Source organism: Phaseolus vulgaris, chromosome 9, assembly GCF_000499845.2.
Source record: "Phaseolus vulgaris cultivar G19833 chromosome 9, P. vulgaris v2.0, whole genome shotgun sequence".
NCBI classification, from domain to species: Eukaryota; Viridiplantae; Streptophyta; class Magnoliopsida; order Fabales; family Fabaceae; genus Phaseolus; species Phaseolus vulgaris.
Window position 1 is genome coordinate 19264775 of NC_023751.2, and position 17308 is coordinate 19282082.

At 33.1% G+C, this 17308-nt stretch overlaps 2 protein-coding genes across 3 annotated transcripts; both read left to right on the forward strand.

The window, feature by feature from the left end:
- Positions 1-556: 556 nt before the first annotated feature.
- LOC137821330 (protein ROLLING AND ERECT LEAF 2-like) lies at positions 557-7079 on the forward strand. Its single transcript, XM_068625878.1, has 4 exons — positions 557-2554; positions 3995-4200; positions 4594-4817; positions 5630-7079. Exons 1-4 carry the CDS (start codon positions 1258-1260, stop codon positions 6420-6422), a joined length of 2520 nt encoding a protein of 839 aa, XP_068481979.1. The 5' UTR covers positions 557-1257; the 3' UTR covers positions 6423-7079.
- Positions 7080-10136: 3057 nt separating this feature from the next.
- Positions 10137-16970, forward strand: LOC137821962 (protein disulfide-isomerase-like). Of its 2 annotated transcripts, none has more exons than XM_068626785.1 (10): positions 10137-10516; positions 13037-13067; positions 13155-13442; positions 13519-13707; positions 13801-13926; positions 14661-14798; positions 14945-15064; positions 15219-15336; positions 16226-16338; positions 16527-16970. In XM_068626785.1, the coding sequence occupies exons 1-10, from the start codon at positions 10335-10337 to the stop codon at positions 16734-16736; spliced, it is 1515 nt and encodes a 504-aa protein (XP_068482886.1). In that variant the 5' UTR covers positions 10137-10334; the 3' UTR covers positions 16737-16970. The 2 variants fall into 2 exon arrangements, with proteins under 2 accessions (XP_068482886.1, XP_068482887.1); XM_068626786.1 differs by lacking the exon at positions 10137-10516 and adding an exon at positions 12203-12462.
- Positions 16971-17308: the final 338 nt, after the last annotated feature.

Sequence of the window (17308 nt, forward strand, 5' to 3'; positions counted from 1 at the left end):
TATATTAAAATTTATTATTTACATAAATTATTTTAAAATAGTTATAAATCTATTTTTAAAATATATTAATATAAAAATATTTTATTTGAATCAAATTTATTTCAATCTTTTTATTTATTTTTTTACATCTCTTACATAAAATTTTGTGAAATTCAGGCGACCATATATTTAGTTTTTCTGATAAAATAACTCCATAATTTACAATATTTAATGATCACGCGGTTATATAAGGACTTTGTGACAGTCCGAAAATATACAGTATATATTATTTAATAGAAATAAGATAATTAATTTAAAGAAAAAAATTAATAATATTGTGGCTACATGAAATTGTAATTAAGTCAATTTAATCTCCCTTTAATGAATATCAGGCAAGGCATTCCAGATCAAACAATGGACCCTGTTGGTAAACAAAACAGATTTGATCCATAATATTTAATTAATATGGGAAACATTTGTTACTCAGAAGGTAAAATTATAAAAAATAGTGTATAAAAAAGGTATTTATTTATATAAAATAATGATTTAAATTATAAAATAAGAGATAGGTGTAACGCGGATTGTATATTGAATAACGCGGAAGCATTGAAAATGTAAATTGGGTGTGACAGAATATTGAGGTGGGATTGCATGGGTAATGAAGAAGTGCAAGGAAGGCTGGTCCAAGTTACTGCGACAGTGAAAGCATCCAAATTAAATATTAAAGTTAAATTAAATAGTAAAATAAAGATAAATAAATAAAAAGAGAAGCATGAGATGGTATTATGATGAAAGGGGTCCGTTGCCAATGGCGGGTCTCCTCTTTCTCCCTCTTCTTCTCTTCTTCTCTTCTTCTCTTCTTCTGCACTCTCAAACTTCCATAAATCTCACTCAATTTTTGTTTAAATTCAAACACCAACAACAAAACCCAGATCCCCACCATCACCAATCTCAATACAATTTCTCCTTATTATTTTATTACATAACATCCTCCCCACCCTCTTTTCTTTTCCATTTTTCAAAATTAATAATTATAAATCTCTCAGGAATCTTCACTCTCTGTTACTCTCCTTCCCCCATTAACCCCCTTGCATGCACACACACTCACCATTCACTCTTTCTCACGCCCTCACTTATTAAATGATACACACAACACAACTACATCAACCACACCACCTTCTTCGTCATGCGCCGCCGTCTCCATGAACCACTGCGCCGTTGAAGCATGTTCTCCGGCGTTGACATCCGCAACTCAGTCTACGATCTCCGGTCATTGATATGGGCTGCAACGTCTCCAAGGTAGAGGACTTCCCCGCGGTGGCTCTCTGCAGAGAGCGGAAGAGGTTTTTAAAAGCCGCATCGGAACAACGCTACGCTCTAGCAGCGGCACACGTGGCGTATTTCCATTCGCTCAGGGAAATCGGCGATGCTCTTTGTCAATTCGCGGAACAAGACCTGACCTCCACCACCGGTTCTTCCTCTCCGGTTCTTACATTACCCTCCGAAACCAAAAGCATCAACAATCACAAACTCTCATCCTCTTCTGCTTCAATCTCTCACGCGGATTCCCCCGAGGGTTCTCACTTGCCTCTTTCTTCTGGATCCGAATTGAGTTCTCCCTCTCCTCCTCATTCTCATTCTCACTCGCACTCTCATTCTTCTTCGCCGCCTCACATTCTCCGTTCCCCAGAACCCGACCCACCTCCCTACGGGTACTATCAAAATTACCAATACGCCCATTACATGAAGAGGTCTGTTCCCAACGGAAAACCAATGGTATATGAAGAACCAGAGAGACACGTCGCAACAATTGGACAATGGCCCGATCCTTCTTACGGTTATGGTTTCTACGCGTTTCCGGGTCGGGATTACCCTCACTACCCTCCCCCGGGACCGTCGTCATCTCCGCCGCGTCCTCCTCCCGCGCCGCCGTCTCCTCCTCGCGTCTCCACTTGGGATTTCCTCAACGTTTTCGAGAGCTTCGAGAACGGGTACCCGGTTTATCCCCCTCGGTTCGGGTCTAGCGCGAGCAGTCCCGATTCAAAGGAGGTGAGGGAGAGAGAGGGAATTCCCGATTTGGAAGACGAAACGCAGCACGAAGCCCCGAGAGAGGCTCCGGCGAAGGAGAAGGTGAATAAAAAGGTGGCTGAGGAAAAGGGTTTCGCTGGAGCAAGGGATTTCGGGGAAGGGCCTTCGAACTCTAAAACGGTGCCGTTGCACCAGGTGAGTAGCAGCGAGGGGAGTTCCAAGACAGTGAGGTTCCATGACGGCAGCGATAACGGTACCGTTGAGAAAGAGATTAAGAGCAGTCCCGACACTGTTGTTTCCGAAGAGCATGGTGCGAAGAAAGGGGTGAGTTTTGAGATTGATGAAGCGACGGTCACGGCGGTGGACGGTGACTCTTCCGTTCTAAGTAGTTTAACCACTTTGTCGGCGCACGGCACCAGGGATCTGCGTGAGGTTGTGGTGGAGATTAAAGATGACTTTGTGACGGCATCGAATTTTGGGAAAGAGGTTGCATTGTTGCTTGAGGTTTGCAAACCGCCTTATCGGTCTAGGGTTGCTGCACTCAGAGGTATAAACGTTTTATCCTTTTCTGTTAAATGTTAGATTTATGCCTTACCTTTATTTCATGCATTTTTTGTTTGTGTGTGGAGCTTGTAGATTGTGATGTGTGAGTGTTAGTATTTGGCGTATTTTACATCTTTTGCTGAACCTGTAGACTGTAGAGGAAGGAAGCATGACGTAGATTGGCTTATTTGCTCCTTTTGGGGCTTTCGTTTTGTAATTGGGTTTTTTATTTTATTTAGATTATCTTGTAATTAAGTGAGAGCTAGAATAAGCTAATTTTGTTTGCTTTATCCTTTACGTTTTGTTAGATTTAGTTCCTTTTTTTTATTATAATTTGGCTTTGCTGGTCTAAATATAGATCCTCTTTACAAACCCGGAGCCTGTTGTGGCTTTTGAGCAATGATAATTTCTATTAGAAAATAGCTGGGATGAATCCGACATCTAGTAGTATTCCGCGACTCCACATGAATGCTGTTGTCTGTATGGTTGTTTTTTCATCCTAGGATGTAGGGCACGAGCGTCCGAAACTCCTCAGCCTGTATAGCATGTTTGGATTTCAGTTGAATTCAAATTTACTATTATTTTAAAAGCAACAAATTATTTCTTCTTCATTTTGCATCGGAATTTACAATTGTGCATTGAAAGTTGCAAAAATATTTTACCGACTTTCCAAACATAGCTTGAGTTGTCTTATGTTTTTTCATTGTGTTTTTTCTTTAGGCTCTGGCAGCGTGCTTTTAACTAGTTAGAATAAACACGAGTTATGCAATTTGATGATCATTCCGTGTACACTGGTTTGATTGTGAAGATCTTTCTGTATTTATGTAAAAACCATAATCTCAATAAAATTAGATAGCATTGAGAAAAAAAGGCAAGAAGCTAAATACTCCATTAAATGGAAGCACGTTTATTGTAAAACAGTATTCTGTACAACTTACTGCAACAGGCTTCTGTTGATTTGGCAAGCATGAGCTCCAAGCAGAATATTTCTTATGCTGTGTTATTATATTTACAAGACGTGTTTTGTGGTTTCTTCCGTTTAGTCATTTTCTTCTGTACCATTCACCTTTTTTTCTCCTCTCCTAAAACAAATAATCAAGTCATGGACAGACTGCAGGCGGTACCAGATTGTGTGATCGACTGTCAACCAAGTTGAATAATTATAAAGGGAATAGATTTTTCATTATGAACCCTTTAGTTTTATTTTCCATGCTCGAGCCTCCCAGGCTTGTGCCTCAAGAAAATGCATATGTATTTTGATTAGAAGGTCCAAGTAAACTGAGTCATTCAAATGATTTTTCTACTGCAATCATACATACATGTGAGCGTATGTGTGGAGCTTTATTATTAAAATCTGTGTTTTTTATCCTCCTTACCTTCTTTTATGTTGAGTTTGAAACATGGGTCAACTGAATGTCTTGTTATGTTATGTGTTTTTATGCAGTTATCTTTTCCAGAATCTTGCAGATGGTAGCACCTTCCAGGTTACCTTCAGATCCTCCATCTATACAATTTTCTTCTAGGGAAATGAAATTGGCACGAACATACTGTGGGGAACCTGGGAAAGACTTCAAGACAAATCCAGAAAATCTTTCATCTACATTGGAGAAGCTTTACGCATGGGAGAAGAAATTGTACAAGGAAGTTAAGGTATGTATTTGATTAGTTTCAAAATACTCCAATTTTAATGAATCATGAAATTAGAATTTTTTTTAAACTTTTCATAGTTTGATATCCTTCTTACTGATTTGCTATATGGACCTACTTGTTGAGGGCAAAGGCTTCTAAATCCCTTATGAAATAGTCCCATTAATACTTTCATGTTGTTGGATCGGAGGGGATATAATTTGAAACTTCATTACTCAATGATATGTATTTTCAATGTCATGCATATTCAGCATCATCTTTAATGATAAATTGTTGTTGTATTATTCAATAAATTGTAGATTATGCCACATACTTGTATTGATAAGTGGTTGTAGATAATATACTGTGTTAATTTCAAATTATGCTTATGTATTTATATTTTTGCCCTGTTCTCAGGATGAAGAGAGGTTACGGGTCATTTATGAGAAACAGTTCAAGAGACTGAAAACATTGGATAATCTAGGAGCTGAATCTAGTAAAATTGATGCTACTAGAGCATCAATTAGGAAGTTGCAAACAAAAATCAATATTTGCATCAGAACCGCTGAAACTATAATGGGAAGAATACATAAATTGAGGGATAATGAATTGCAGCCTCAACTTGCAGCATTGATTAATGGGTATCAAATTGCTTCACTCATTCACTATGCTAATTTTTATCTGTCATTTCTTATTAATTTCTGGTCACAAACATTTAAAAAATTTACAAGAAAATACTGTCAAAAGGCTGTTTTGTTATCGTTTAAAAGGGTAATGTGTTTGGTCTCTCTTCTTCCCTTATAGAGAGTGGGCTAAAGTAAGTAAGATGGGGTGTTAATGTTTTTAAACACACGAGAGCCACTATGTGAAGTTTTACATAAATTTTGGCCATGTTTTAATATCTCTGTGAATTATGACGACATTTAATGATCTAATTGATATAATTGTTTCTTTTTATGTACAAATAAATTGAGTAAAACCCTGTTCTCCTCCTTAGATGCTTCAATTAACTGTTTTTGTTCACCACAGTTCAATTGGCTCAATGCAACTCTCTCATTCACCTAAGAATGAGAAATCCCTTCTGGAATGCTTGAGGTTGCAATTTAAAAATCGTGCTGTCATTATTAATGCCCCTAGATGCAAGAGAGGCCAATAATTGATGGTACAAGGTAATTTATGTACCAAATCAGACATTCCATTGAGAATTTTGTCTCAAGTCGTATAGAGGGATGGCAATGAGTCAAATTATATCTTCAAGTGATTGATGAGAAATAGGCTTCTGTGATTATCTCTTGTCAGTTGTTAGTGGTTGAAGACGTGTTTATGTCATCATTATTAACATTATCCTATTCGGTTTTGGAATGGATAATTCTATTTTTTTACATGGTAGAATTATTTTTCTTGTTAGAAGTTATGGAGCTATTGATTTGATGAATAGCCTATTTGTCAGCAGATTCACTAGAATGTGGAAATTCATGCTCAAATGCCACCAGAAACAGTTTCAAGCTATCATGGAGAGTAAAAGCCAGTCTCTTAAGATTAACGTTGGTCTGCAAGGAGATGAAGTTCTGAAGGCCATTGTAGAACTTGAAAAGGAGCTTTTGAATTGGTGCAGTCAGTTCAACATTTGGGTTAAGACTCAAAAAACTTATGTCAAGAATTTGAATGAGTGGCTCATGAGATGCCTTCCTAACGAACCTGAAGAAACATCTGACGGTATTGCCCCTTTCTCTCCAAGTCGGCTTCATGCTCCACCAGTTTTTATAATTTGCAATGATTGGCATCAAGCAATGACTAGAACTTCAGAAACGGGGGTGGCAGAGGCCATGCATGAATTTGCTCAAAAACTACATGAGTTATGGGAAAGGCAAGATGAGGCGCAACGCCAGAGAATCAAAGCTGAGTATCTTAGAAAGGACTTTGAAAAACAACTTAGAACATTGCGCACAGAAATGGGAGGCCTAGAACATGGTAACGTTTCAGGAAAGACTGCATTATCGAAGCTCACTTCTGATAGTGGTGTTTCACCACTAGATGATCTAAAGGTGGATTTAGATTCTATGAAGAAGAGATTACATGAAGAGAGGGTCAGGCATAAAGAAGCCGTCAAACTTGTTCGTGATGCAGCTAATAACAGTTTACAGGCTGGTTTGATTCCCATTTTTAAGACATTAGAGAGTTTCACTTCAGAGGTGGTGAAAGCTCATGAACAAGTTAGGCTTCAAAATGCTGCTGGGGATTCGTAGAGATTCCAACTATTTTTTTTTTTTCTGTTGAATCACATGATTGCATTTACTAGTGTGAATTTATTGGGGGAGTTTAGGGGTTGTACTGGAAGATTTAGAACTAACCCACCAGTTTTGCAGCTATAGTTAGTCTTATTCTGTAGGAAAGCGTTTGCTTGAAACATGTTTCAGCAATGAAGGTCTGGGTGCGTACACAGTTAGGGGAAAATTGTATAGAAAAAAAATTCGTTTATTGATTGATTGGTTGTGACATGAAGGTGGACTGTATATGTTTCATATGCCTAGGAAGGAGTAGGATCTTTATGAGGAGCAAGCAGGGAAATTTTGTAGTTGTTTCAAGAATGATCTGGTGAATTAAAACATAATGTTCTGTAGTTTTGATTCTTTCCTTCTCCGATGAAAGAGTTGATTGGGTGCGGAATATGATAGAATGGAGGAGAATAATGATAGAGGAGGGTTGACAGTGAAGGGAAGTGTTGTAAATACTTCGTAGTCCCAATTGCCAGCCAACACTGAATTGCCCTAATCCCTATATGGAAAGGGAAATAGAGTCCAATGCAGATGAATTGTAAGCAAATAAAAAGTTTAACTTATTTGGTTGCCAACAAAATCGGATAGGAAGGAAATTTAAATTTGTGGACTTCATATTTTATTTTATTTTATTACTTTTTAGGCTTTAAATGATTTTTATTTCCATTTTTTATTGTCAAACAAACCGGAAATTTCTGCTTATTTTACTGTCATATGGCCGAGATGACAAGTTGTGTTAGTTAAATAAGCAGTTAGAATTATGCATCTTGCAATGGTTTGGGAGTGTTTAAAAAATGCAAATTCTTCCTACACCCAATATTTTTGATTATGCACCCAACACAATTTTAAAATTCTGAAAATACCCTTTATTTCAGAAATGAAAGTGCATAATTGAAAATAATACATTCTAGAAGAACTTTTTGTGTTTCGGAAATAAAAATCAAAAGTCCATTTGGATAAGAAAATCCACAATCCAAAAATTTATTTTGAAAAAAAAAATTCAAAAACATATTATAGAAAAAGGGGTTTGGAATGAATTTTTATTTGTAATTTTTTTTAAGGGCATTTGCGTATTTTAAAAGAAAGGGTAGTTTGTCTGTTTAACTTTGGGACAAATACTACCACTATTATGAATGTAGTAATGAAGATGCATAGACGCGTCGGGAAATGATGTTTGAGGTGCTTGTGTCATAAATCAGGGTCGGTCGAAATTTGAGATGTGCGAGCTTGGTTTGGAAGAGGGAACATGTAGTATAAGTATGCGTATTGTTTACCGAATCATTTTCCCCCTAAGCAAGTCCTACGCAACCATGTGGAAAAAGAATGACTTACCAATTTAGTGAACTGTTATCTTGATTTAAATTAAAAGAAGTAATGCAAATATCATCTTTAAATTTTTAAGAGTGATATTGTCATTGAATTTAATTGTGTCCGTAGATGAGATGATCGCAGTTGAGACTATGGGCAGATTAACATTTGGAATAAATGATGATGAAGTGTGTGCGATTTTTTTTGAATCATGTGCAATGTGATCGGTTGCTCCGCTATCCAAAATCTATGGTTTCGTAGAAGCGGAATCAATAGACGAGTTAAACACGTCACTTGTGCCTTCTTTGCCAGACATGATATCTTATTTAACGGATAAAAATAGAGAGGTTGTCACAACACCAAGATGGGTGCTTTGATACCATATGGTATATAAGAAGAAGGTAGAAAAACGGTAAATGAAGTGTATAGAGACCTTCTCTCCACATTATAAGCTAATTATGTGGTCATCCTGGATTTTATCATTATCAAATTAATGACATATAATTGTGTATAATTTGATAATTTTTTTTTTAATAATTCAAAAAACACCATTTTTCACTCACTTTTTTTTTTTTTTTTCTACTTTCACCCTCATCGAAAAAAAAGTTCAATTATACTATGTTTGTTTTCAAATATGTGCAATATGGAAGGGGTGCTCCTTGTGTTTATTTAAATGGTTTTGAGGGTGAAGAAATGGATGAGGAAGGGTGAAAACTTTTTTTCATTATTCACACAAATAAAGAGATTTGTGCTTATTACAGGTAGGATTCTTGCATTTTACCAAAATATTATTGTGGAGGTATTTTATTACAATATACAAAATTAAATATTACATAAATTTTAAATTTTAAAAGTATTTAATTATACTATTAATAACATATAATTATAAATAATAAAAATAATAAAATAAAATTATAATATTAACTAAACATATATAATTATATAAAATAACAAATGTATATAATAATAAATATTATTTTCACAAATTTTAATATAGTTAATAAATTTATTTCAATTTAACACTAATATTTTTTATTATATTGTTAATTTTTTTATTAAAAATACAAATAATTATAAATATGATATATTTAAATTTTTTTATTAAAAATACAAATAATTATAAATATGATATATTTAAATTTTTTTATTAAAAATACAAATAATTATAAATATGATATATTTAAATTTTTTTATTAAAAATACAAATAATTATAAATATGATATATTTAAATTTTTTAATTAACTCATACATACGAAAAAAATATATATCATATTTCATTATCCAAAACTTTAATCTTCACAAATTCATTTTCTTTTCTCCCCCACAAATTTCCTATTTAATTCAAACACAATATTAATTTTTGTTGAGTTATTTCTGAATGACTTTCATCTAATGTGATAATTATAGAAAGCCATAAGAGTTTTAATAATGTATATTCTTATGGAGGCTTCTAAGTTCCAAAATCATGTATATGTATATTTACATAATTTTGCTTATAGTAAAGTTTATAGAGGTAATTATAGAGTAGTCTTTGACTAGTACAGTGTTATTAATAAAAATAAAAAATCCGGAAGAATCAAATGATGTTATTTATCTATTAATAAAGAATTATATCTGTAAAATCTATATAGTTTATTATTGATCTTTTTCTTATTAATATATTTTAATTTTTAAATTTTATATATTTTTAAAAATCAATTAACTGCTTACAGTACAGAAATTACTAATTATAAAATTATGAAAAATATTTATTTATTTATAATTACATGAACATATATTTTTTTATCAATTTAATAATATTTTTCTATAAAAGATATTTATTTAACTTTTGTTATATAAGAAAAAACTGGATGTACATGCTCATAATCCATGTGTTTCCACTAGTCAAGAATAACTCTTTTCTTTAATCAATCTAACAGGAAAATGGCTAAGCAATTATTCAAAACTATCAGATTTGTTAAGCCAAAAATGTTTAATATAACACATCACTACAGCGGATTATGAGCACCTCACAAGCATTTACCCTTAATTAATCCATGACATTCCATCCTCCACGTGAAAAGTCCTTTAGAACAAGGGATGCTGAAGAAAAGAAAAGAACATGCCAATAAAAGCATCAAAACTTATTGCCAAAATTAAAAGAAATGTTGTGTGACAAGAATTGTCGAATAAGGTTTCGCCATGTCATCCAGAGTGCTTACGTGGGGGTACGAGATTCGTTAGCAGTACCTAAACCCCAAATGATTTCACAGCTTCTTTTTATTTATATATAAAAAACTTATTACAAGAAATAAATGTTTAAGAAAAATAAATAAATTGGTAAAGATCAAAATAAGAATAAGTTAAAAGGTAAAATGGTGTGGACTTGACAAAACAGGAATAACTGAGCCACGTACGATAAAGCGTTCTAGCTGGTGAGAGTAGTTTCAATAAATTACATGAGATTTTTTTTTTAAAACAACACTGCACGTGACTTCTTGTTACAAAACCCAGTGAAGCTCAACAAATTTTCAAAGATTCTTCTTCTTCTTCTTCATCTTCTCTCTTCTTCATTTTCTGCTTCTGAGAAGACAATGGCGGGTAAAATTACGATTTGTTCGTTCGTGTTCGTGTCCTCTCTCCTTCTCACACTTCCTTCTCAAATCTCTGCTCAAGAATCGGAGGCTAAGGAGTTCGTTCTGACATTGGACCACTCCAACTTTTCCGACACCGTCAAGAAGCATAATCTCATCGTCGTTCAGTTCTACGCACCATGGTATGTCCCGATTCTGCTCTTCTTCGCGCTTCAATTCTACCTGTTCTTGTCAGTGTTTGAAACCAAAAAATGTTATGCGTTCAAAAAGTTGAAAACTTTTTCACAGTTTGCATTTCATTCGCAAAAAAGGACCAAGAATAATACTTTATTAAATATTTTCCAGATAAACTTTTAATTGTTTTTTTTACAAAGTTAAGCCATACACTAAAATAATTGTAGTGCTATTTTTTTGAAGGAAATTTCTACTGCAACTATTGCATGCATTATCATAATTTTGTTATTTTTTATGCAAAAAAAAATTGTGCATGCAGTGTGTGTTTTGAACTAGTTGAGACCTTAGATCGGCATTAACACATATTTCCCTGATTCTAGGCCTTCCATAAATTGGATTGTGTTTGACATACTTTTTCGCCTTCTCTTTTAAAAGGAAGTTTTCACTCCAACATTCTTTAAAGCAAGTTACTTATTTTGACGAAAAAAATAAAAATTTAAAAGTTAAATGATCTCTCCCTTCCCCTGCCTCCATATATAAAAGTAAATAACATATTTTTAATAAATTCAAAAAAAATATATCCATTTTTTATTCATTTACTTATGTTATAGTTTAATTGTTCCCGTAAATATTTACATATACATGAAAAAAAAGATACACATAACATTCTATTTTGTTCTAATTCGTAGAGAGGATTAGAAAAGTTTGAGATTATAAGAGATTAATTCATATTTTAAAACTCGCTTCTATTAATTTTACCTGATTCGGATAAATCAATACAAAACTCATCACATCATTTTTTTTCCATATTAATTTTCTTACATATTTTAAAACAATAATTTATATTTATAATTTTTTTTTGTATTTTGATCCTTCTAATAAGATGTTTTAGTTCTATCATTATTATCAATTGTTGATATTAATCCATTCAAACATTAAAAATACGAAAAAAATGAACAAAAAATTGTAACATTAAATCTTATTTTTCGATTGTGTTATGTTATAATGGGATTATACGTTTTACTAAAATGTATAATCCATTAGGTTGTAAATTTTACGTTTACATAATCAAATTACCTTTGTAATGATAATATTTTAATAATAATTATATTATTAATATTAATTAATATTAATTAATATTATGATAAAATGAATATTTTGTTAATATGTGCTTTATAAAACAAATAAGTAATTAAAAATAATTAATAAAAAAATTAATTAATTTAAATTTTGACATGTATAAATAATCTATTTTAAGTTTGAAATATAATTTTTTTCATTAAAGTTTTGTAATAACTTTTCATTTTAATTTAAAATTTATTTTTTACATTAAATTATTTTTAAGATTTTATTTTATAAATTTTTAAATATATTATTAATTATATAACCGGATTTATTGCATCGCATAAATCAAACCACTTCTCAACTTTTCACTAATATCTCTTTATCTAAACAATTTAACTTTTAATATCTTTCTTTTTATTTCTTTTCTTCTCATAAAGGTTGGTTTACCTTTAGACAGATGATTATTTTTTCTTCATTTGTCATCTTTATAAATAAATATAGAAAACATCATTATTTGTTTAAATATTCATATAGAAATATGAATATTCATTGAAATAAGTCCTAGTAACTTGATGAAAGTAATCTTGTTGATGTTACAACAAAAACTACAAAATCAGGCAGTTATGTGTAAGGGTCTCCATGTACATACGGCCTATCTCTTCATATATATACAGAGCACTGCTTGTATCATAAACTCAGATATCAATCTTCTTCACACATGACCACTTCCGCTTTCCCTGCTTCTTCTTCCTCTGATCTTTCCCAACACATGGCTCTTTCACTGCATCACTTCACCACAACTGCATCACTTCACCACAGCCATCTCTCTTAAACTCTCAATGAAGAGAATTTCCTTGTGTGGAAACAGCAGGTTTTCCTATCTTACATGGTATTGAACTGATACGTACATTTTCTGATCCTCAAAGATTTGTTCACACGGCGGATCAAGAAACCATTGTCTATACAGTGTATCTGCAGTGTCACAAGCAAGAACAATAGCTTGTTGCACGGCTGTTTGCGTGTCTACACAGTATATATAAAGCCTTGTCTTTCAGGCTTGTGTGTGTAATCTTTCATATTCACTCAGTTTAATAAAAGATATCTCTTCTGTTTCCTTTCTCCTTCTCCCTGCTTCTTCTTCTTGCTTGCGTGTGTTTTCTCTCCATCAGAGGCTGCAGTTTAGTCAGGTGCTGTTTTCTTTATCGCAACAGATATGTATACCAATACATTTCAATGGAGTGGCAGTTGCAGCAACAAATCTAAGATAGTATTAGAACTTTCTTTTTAAGACATCTGCTGCGTATATTTGATCTTTTTTTTGTATCTTGCTTCTTGTTTTTCTTGTTACATCATTTGGATAAAAGTTGTGTTTCAGCGGGAAGTTTTGTTGTATTTTGTTTAGGTCAAAATCGATTACATAGAAATGGATTCGGTTTTTATATGATTCTATTTTTTATTTCTAGGTGTGAGCGCAGTAAGAAGCTTGCTCCGGAGGTAATTTTGTATACATTTAATTTTGGGGTTTCCTTTGATGGTAAAGATTATGCATATGCTGATTTTCTAGTATATTTGTTTCTGCAGTATGAAAAAGCCGCTTCTATCCTGAGTAGTCATGATCCTCCGGTTGTTTTGGCTAAAATTGATGCGGATGGTGAGAAGAACAAAGACCTTGCAACCGAATTTGAAGCTAGGACTTACCCAACAATTCGGATACTGAGAAATGGGGGAAAGAATGTTCAAGAATACAAAGGTCCCCGTGAAGCAGATGGCATTGCTGAGTATTTGAAGAAACAAAGTGGTCCTGCTTCTGCTGAAATTAAATCTGTTGATGATGCTACTGCATTTATTGGTGAAAACAAAGTTGTTATTGTAAGTGACCAATCATTTCATGTTTTTGCTTTATTTTAAATCAGTTGGTCTGTAATCATATTTCCTATGTGTTCAGGTTGGAGTGTTTCCGAAATTTTCTGGGGAGGAGTTTGATAACTTCACTGTGTTAGCAGAAAAGTTGCGTGGTGACTATGACTTTGGTCACACTATGAATGCCAAACACCTTCCAAGAGGAGAATCATCAGTTGCTGGGCCCGTAATAAGGTTATTCAAACCATTTGACGAACTTTTTGTTGACTTTCAGGTAGTGTTGATTTTTGTGGATTGATTGTTCAATCTTATTTTGGCCTTGAGCATCTATCTCATTTTTTCTTGAGCATCTATCTCATTCTTGCAGGATTTTCATGTGGAAGCTCTAGAGAAATTCGTTGAAGAATCAAGTGTGCCTGTTGTGACTGTCTTTGATAGTGATCTGAGAAATCATCCTTTTATTGCTAAATTCTTCAGCAGTCCCAATACGAAGGTAAGTATCTATCGAAGTCAATTTTGTTCTTTCAATATTGAGCCAGAGAATTCGTTATTAATCAATAATCATACTATTTGTAGACGTATTTCTATTTGTCAAGTCCCACCATGTTGCCAATAATGCACTATAGCGGAGCTGAGTGGTCTGGCCGCAATGGATTCAAATAGTAGAGTGATTTCGATAGCTGTAATTGCAACCTCTATAGCAGCTTTTTTGTGCTGTTAGAACATAAGACTTTTAAATAATTTTTACAACTGGAACGGTGTCTAGGTTTATTTTGGATGAAATTGTGATTTCTCCCTCATTCTCTAATGCATTTGTTTGCAGTAACACAATAAGGCTATTTTTTTCCTTGACCATTTCACAATATTTTACCTTCTGTTTATCATGAATTTCTATAATATCGTTTTTTCTTTGTTTTGAGTATTTTTATATATGGTATAAATTACTTAGTTTGTATTATATATAATATGTAATAATTAAAATAGTAGCCATTCCGCTTTCTGCTAATGGTTTTTTCTGCTGGCTTCTATGCATCTCTATGAGAGCCCCACTTTCCGTTAGTGTCCTCCCAATTAGTCTATCATTCTGAACGTGATACAATTTTCCTAAATGTGCTTGCTTTCACTCATTTTATGTTCCAAAATGTTTATTATTTCCTTTGTTTTGGTTTTCTCCCCATCATATGATGTGTGTTCAAGAAACCTCAATTAAATTTATAATATTGGTAGGTAATGTTGTTAATCAACTTCACTGCTGAAGGTGCTGAAACTTTCAAATCAAAATACCGAGAAATTGCTGAGCAATATAGACAATCAGGTGTAAGCTTTCTGGTGGGAGATGTCAAGTCTACTAAAGGTTCTTTCCAGGTTTGTATCAAAACATGTTAAACGTTCTGCAGTTTTGTGTGCATTAAATCAAGGTATCTTAAATCAAAATACTCAAGGTGCAACGTTCTGTAGTTGTTCTCTGTTTAATATCAATATTTGACATTTTATATGGATTGTCTTCACAGTATTTTGGGGTGAGGGAAGACCAAGTACCTCTAATTTTAGTACAACGTAATGATGGGAAGAAATTTCTTAAACCCAATTTGGAACCTGAGCACATTTCAACTTGGTTCAAGGCATACAAGGTTATTCTTATTTCTCTAGGTAGTTTTTGCTTTTGCCTGATTTAATCTGTCATCTTATTTGTAGTTGTAGTGGACTATTTAATTTGAAATTATCTCATTGAGGCTGTCATTTGTATTGAAAATTGAAAATTTTATCATTTTTTTAACATTTCAGGATGGAAATATTGCACCATATTTTAAGTCTGAACCTATTCCTGAAGCTAACAACGAACCTGTTAAAGTGGTTGTTGGGGACAGTTTCTCGGACATAGTTTTGAACTCTGGGAAGAATGGTATACTTTATTACCGTTTCTATTTGGTTTTATAACACAGATTATGAGATAGGTTTTATATCACGTTTCTAATGTTCTTTGCGTGTGAAAAAGCATTATATTCCAGTCCAATTTGGATGATTGGATAATGTATCTCGTTTTTTTTTAATATCAACCTTCACATGAAGCTGATAGATATGATTTTACCACATTTCTAGGACCTAATAATGTTCTCTTTATAAATGTGTAATGTGAACCTGTTACTATTATCATTGGTAGGAAATTATAAAGGAAAAGACGATTTTTTTAATCAAAGGAACCTCTCTTCCTTGATGAAATTAAAAGAAAGCTTAACAAAAAATGATGAAATTAATTTCATAAAAAGACTAAAGATTTTATGTTAGCAATATAGAATGTGGCATCAAAGTAGCCAATGCTCTCTCAACTTGTGATCATACTAATTTTTTGGAATTGAATTTCTCTTGGCGGTAAGTAAGTAGCTGGTTGATTGTGGCCAGGCCAGCCACATTTACTGCTTAGTGATGTAGTATTTTGTGAATGTCTACATCTTGGCATCCATTATCTATTAAAGATCTTTTCTGATGTGTTAAATCGCTGAGAAAGTTGTGTACTGTATTGATGTTTGTATACTAAATTAGACTGCTGATGGTCATATAACTAAACCTCTATTTTCTTCAGGAAACAATCATTCTGATAGTGTTATGTATCTGGGATTACGTATATAGCAGCATTAATTGTACATGCAAAGTAACATGCCCTTCTGATAACATTATGTATTTGTGATTCTATATGGCAGTATTTACACACAAAGTAGAATCTCTCATAAAATCACTTTTCCTTTACCATTCCGAGTTAGAATAATGTAACTGTTAATACAAACTTCTTGCAGTTCTGCTGGAGTTTTATTCTCCCTGGTGTATTTATTGCACACAGTTGGCTCCAATATTGGAGGAAGTTGCCGTCTCATATCAAAGTGATGCTGGTGTTATTATTGCAAAACTGGTAAGAAATGTATCTTGTTTCCAGCTTTGATTATTATGATATTACATTTGTTTCAATCTATGCTAGAGTTAGCTTTGTCACTGAAGCTGGGAGTGTATTACTGGACTTTAAGATACATTTTTATGAAAGATTATCATCTTATGCTCTTTTTTAAAGTTTTATTCTGCATATTGTTTGTCATTTTCCAGGATGGAATTGCCAACGATATCTCAAGTGATTCCTTTGAAGCCAAACGTTATCCAACTGTGTACTTCAGGTCATCAAGTGGAAAGATATCAAAATACGGTGGCAATAGGACCAAGGAAGACATCATAGAATTCATCGAAAAGAATCGGGATAAACCTGCTCATCAAGAACAAGCAAAGGGTGAGAAAGAAAAATTAAAAGATGAGCTTTGAAAGGTAAGAATATGGAGAGCATCAGTTGTCCATTTACTCTTCTGGAATGCTATAAAAAACTCTTCAAAACTTTGCTATGCATATTTTGCTGCAAGGGGATTGTTCATCTTGGGAGATAAAAACAGACACCACTCTATCTTCCTTTGCTAGCCTTTAATGTTTTCGGTTTCACTTATAAACAAAGTATGTATGTTTAACAAAAGAAAATGGGAGTCTTTGTTTGGTGGATTTGAATTTAGTGTTGTTCTACAAGTTGTTGCTGAGGCACGAGTCAAATATCTCTTCTAGTATCTAAATATCGTATAATTCTTATTCTTGATCTTTTTTAAAATACAGATTAAAATAGGTTTCTTTATCTATAAAAAAAATAGGGGTAGGCATGGAAAAATCCAGATCCAATTCATATCCAAATAAAGATTTAACTAGATCAAATATATTTAAATTTTTTTAAAATCCATTTAAAGTGGATTAAATTTAGATTAAATTCACTTTGTTAATTATTCACTTTGTCAATTACATTAAATCTAACTTGGTTTAAACTAGACCTAAGCCAACTCAACCTGGCCGCAGAC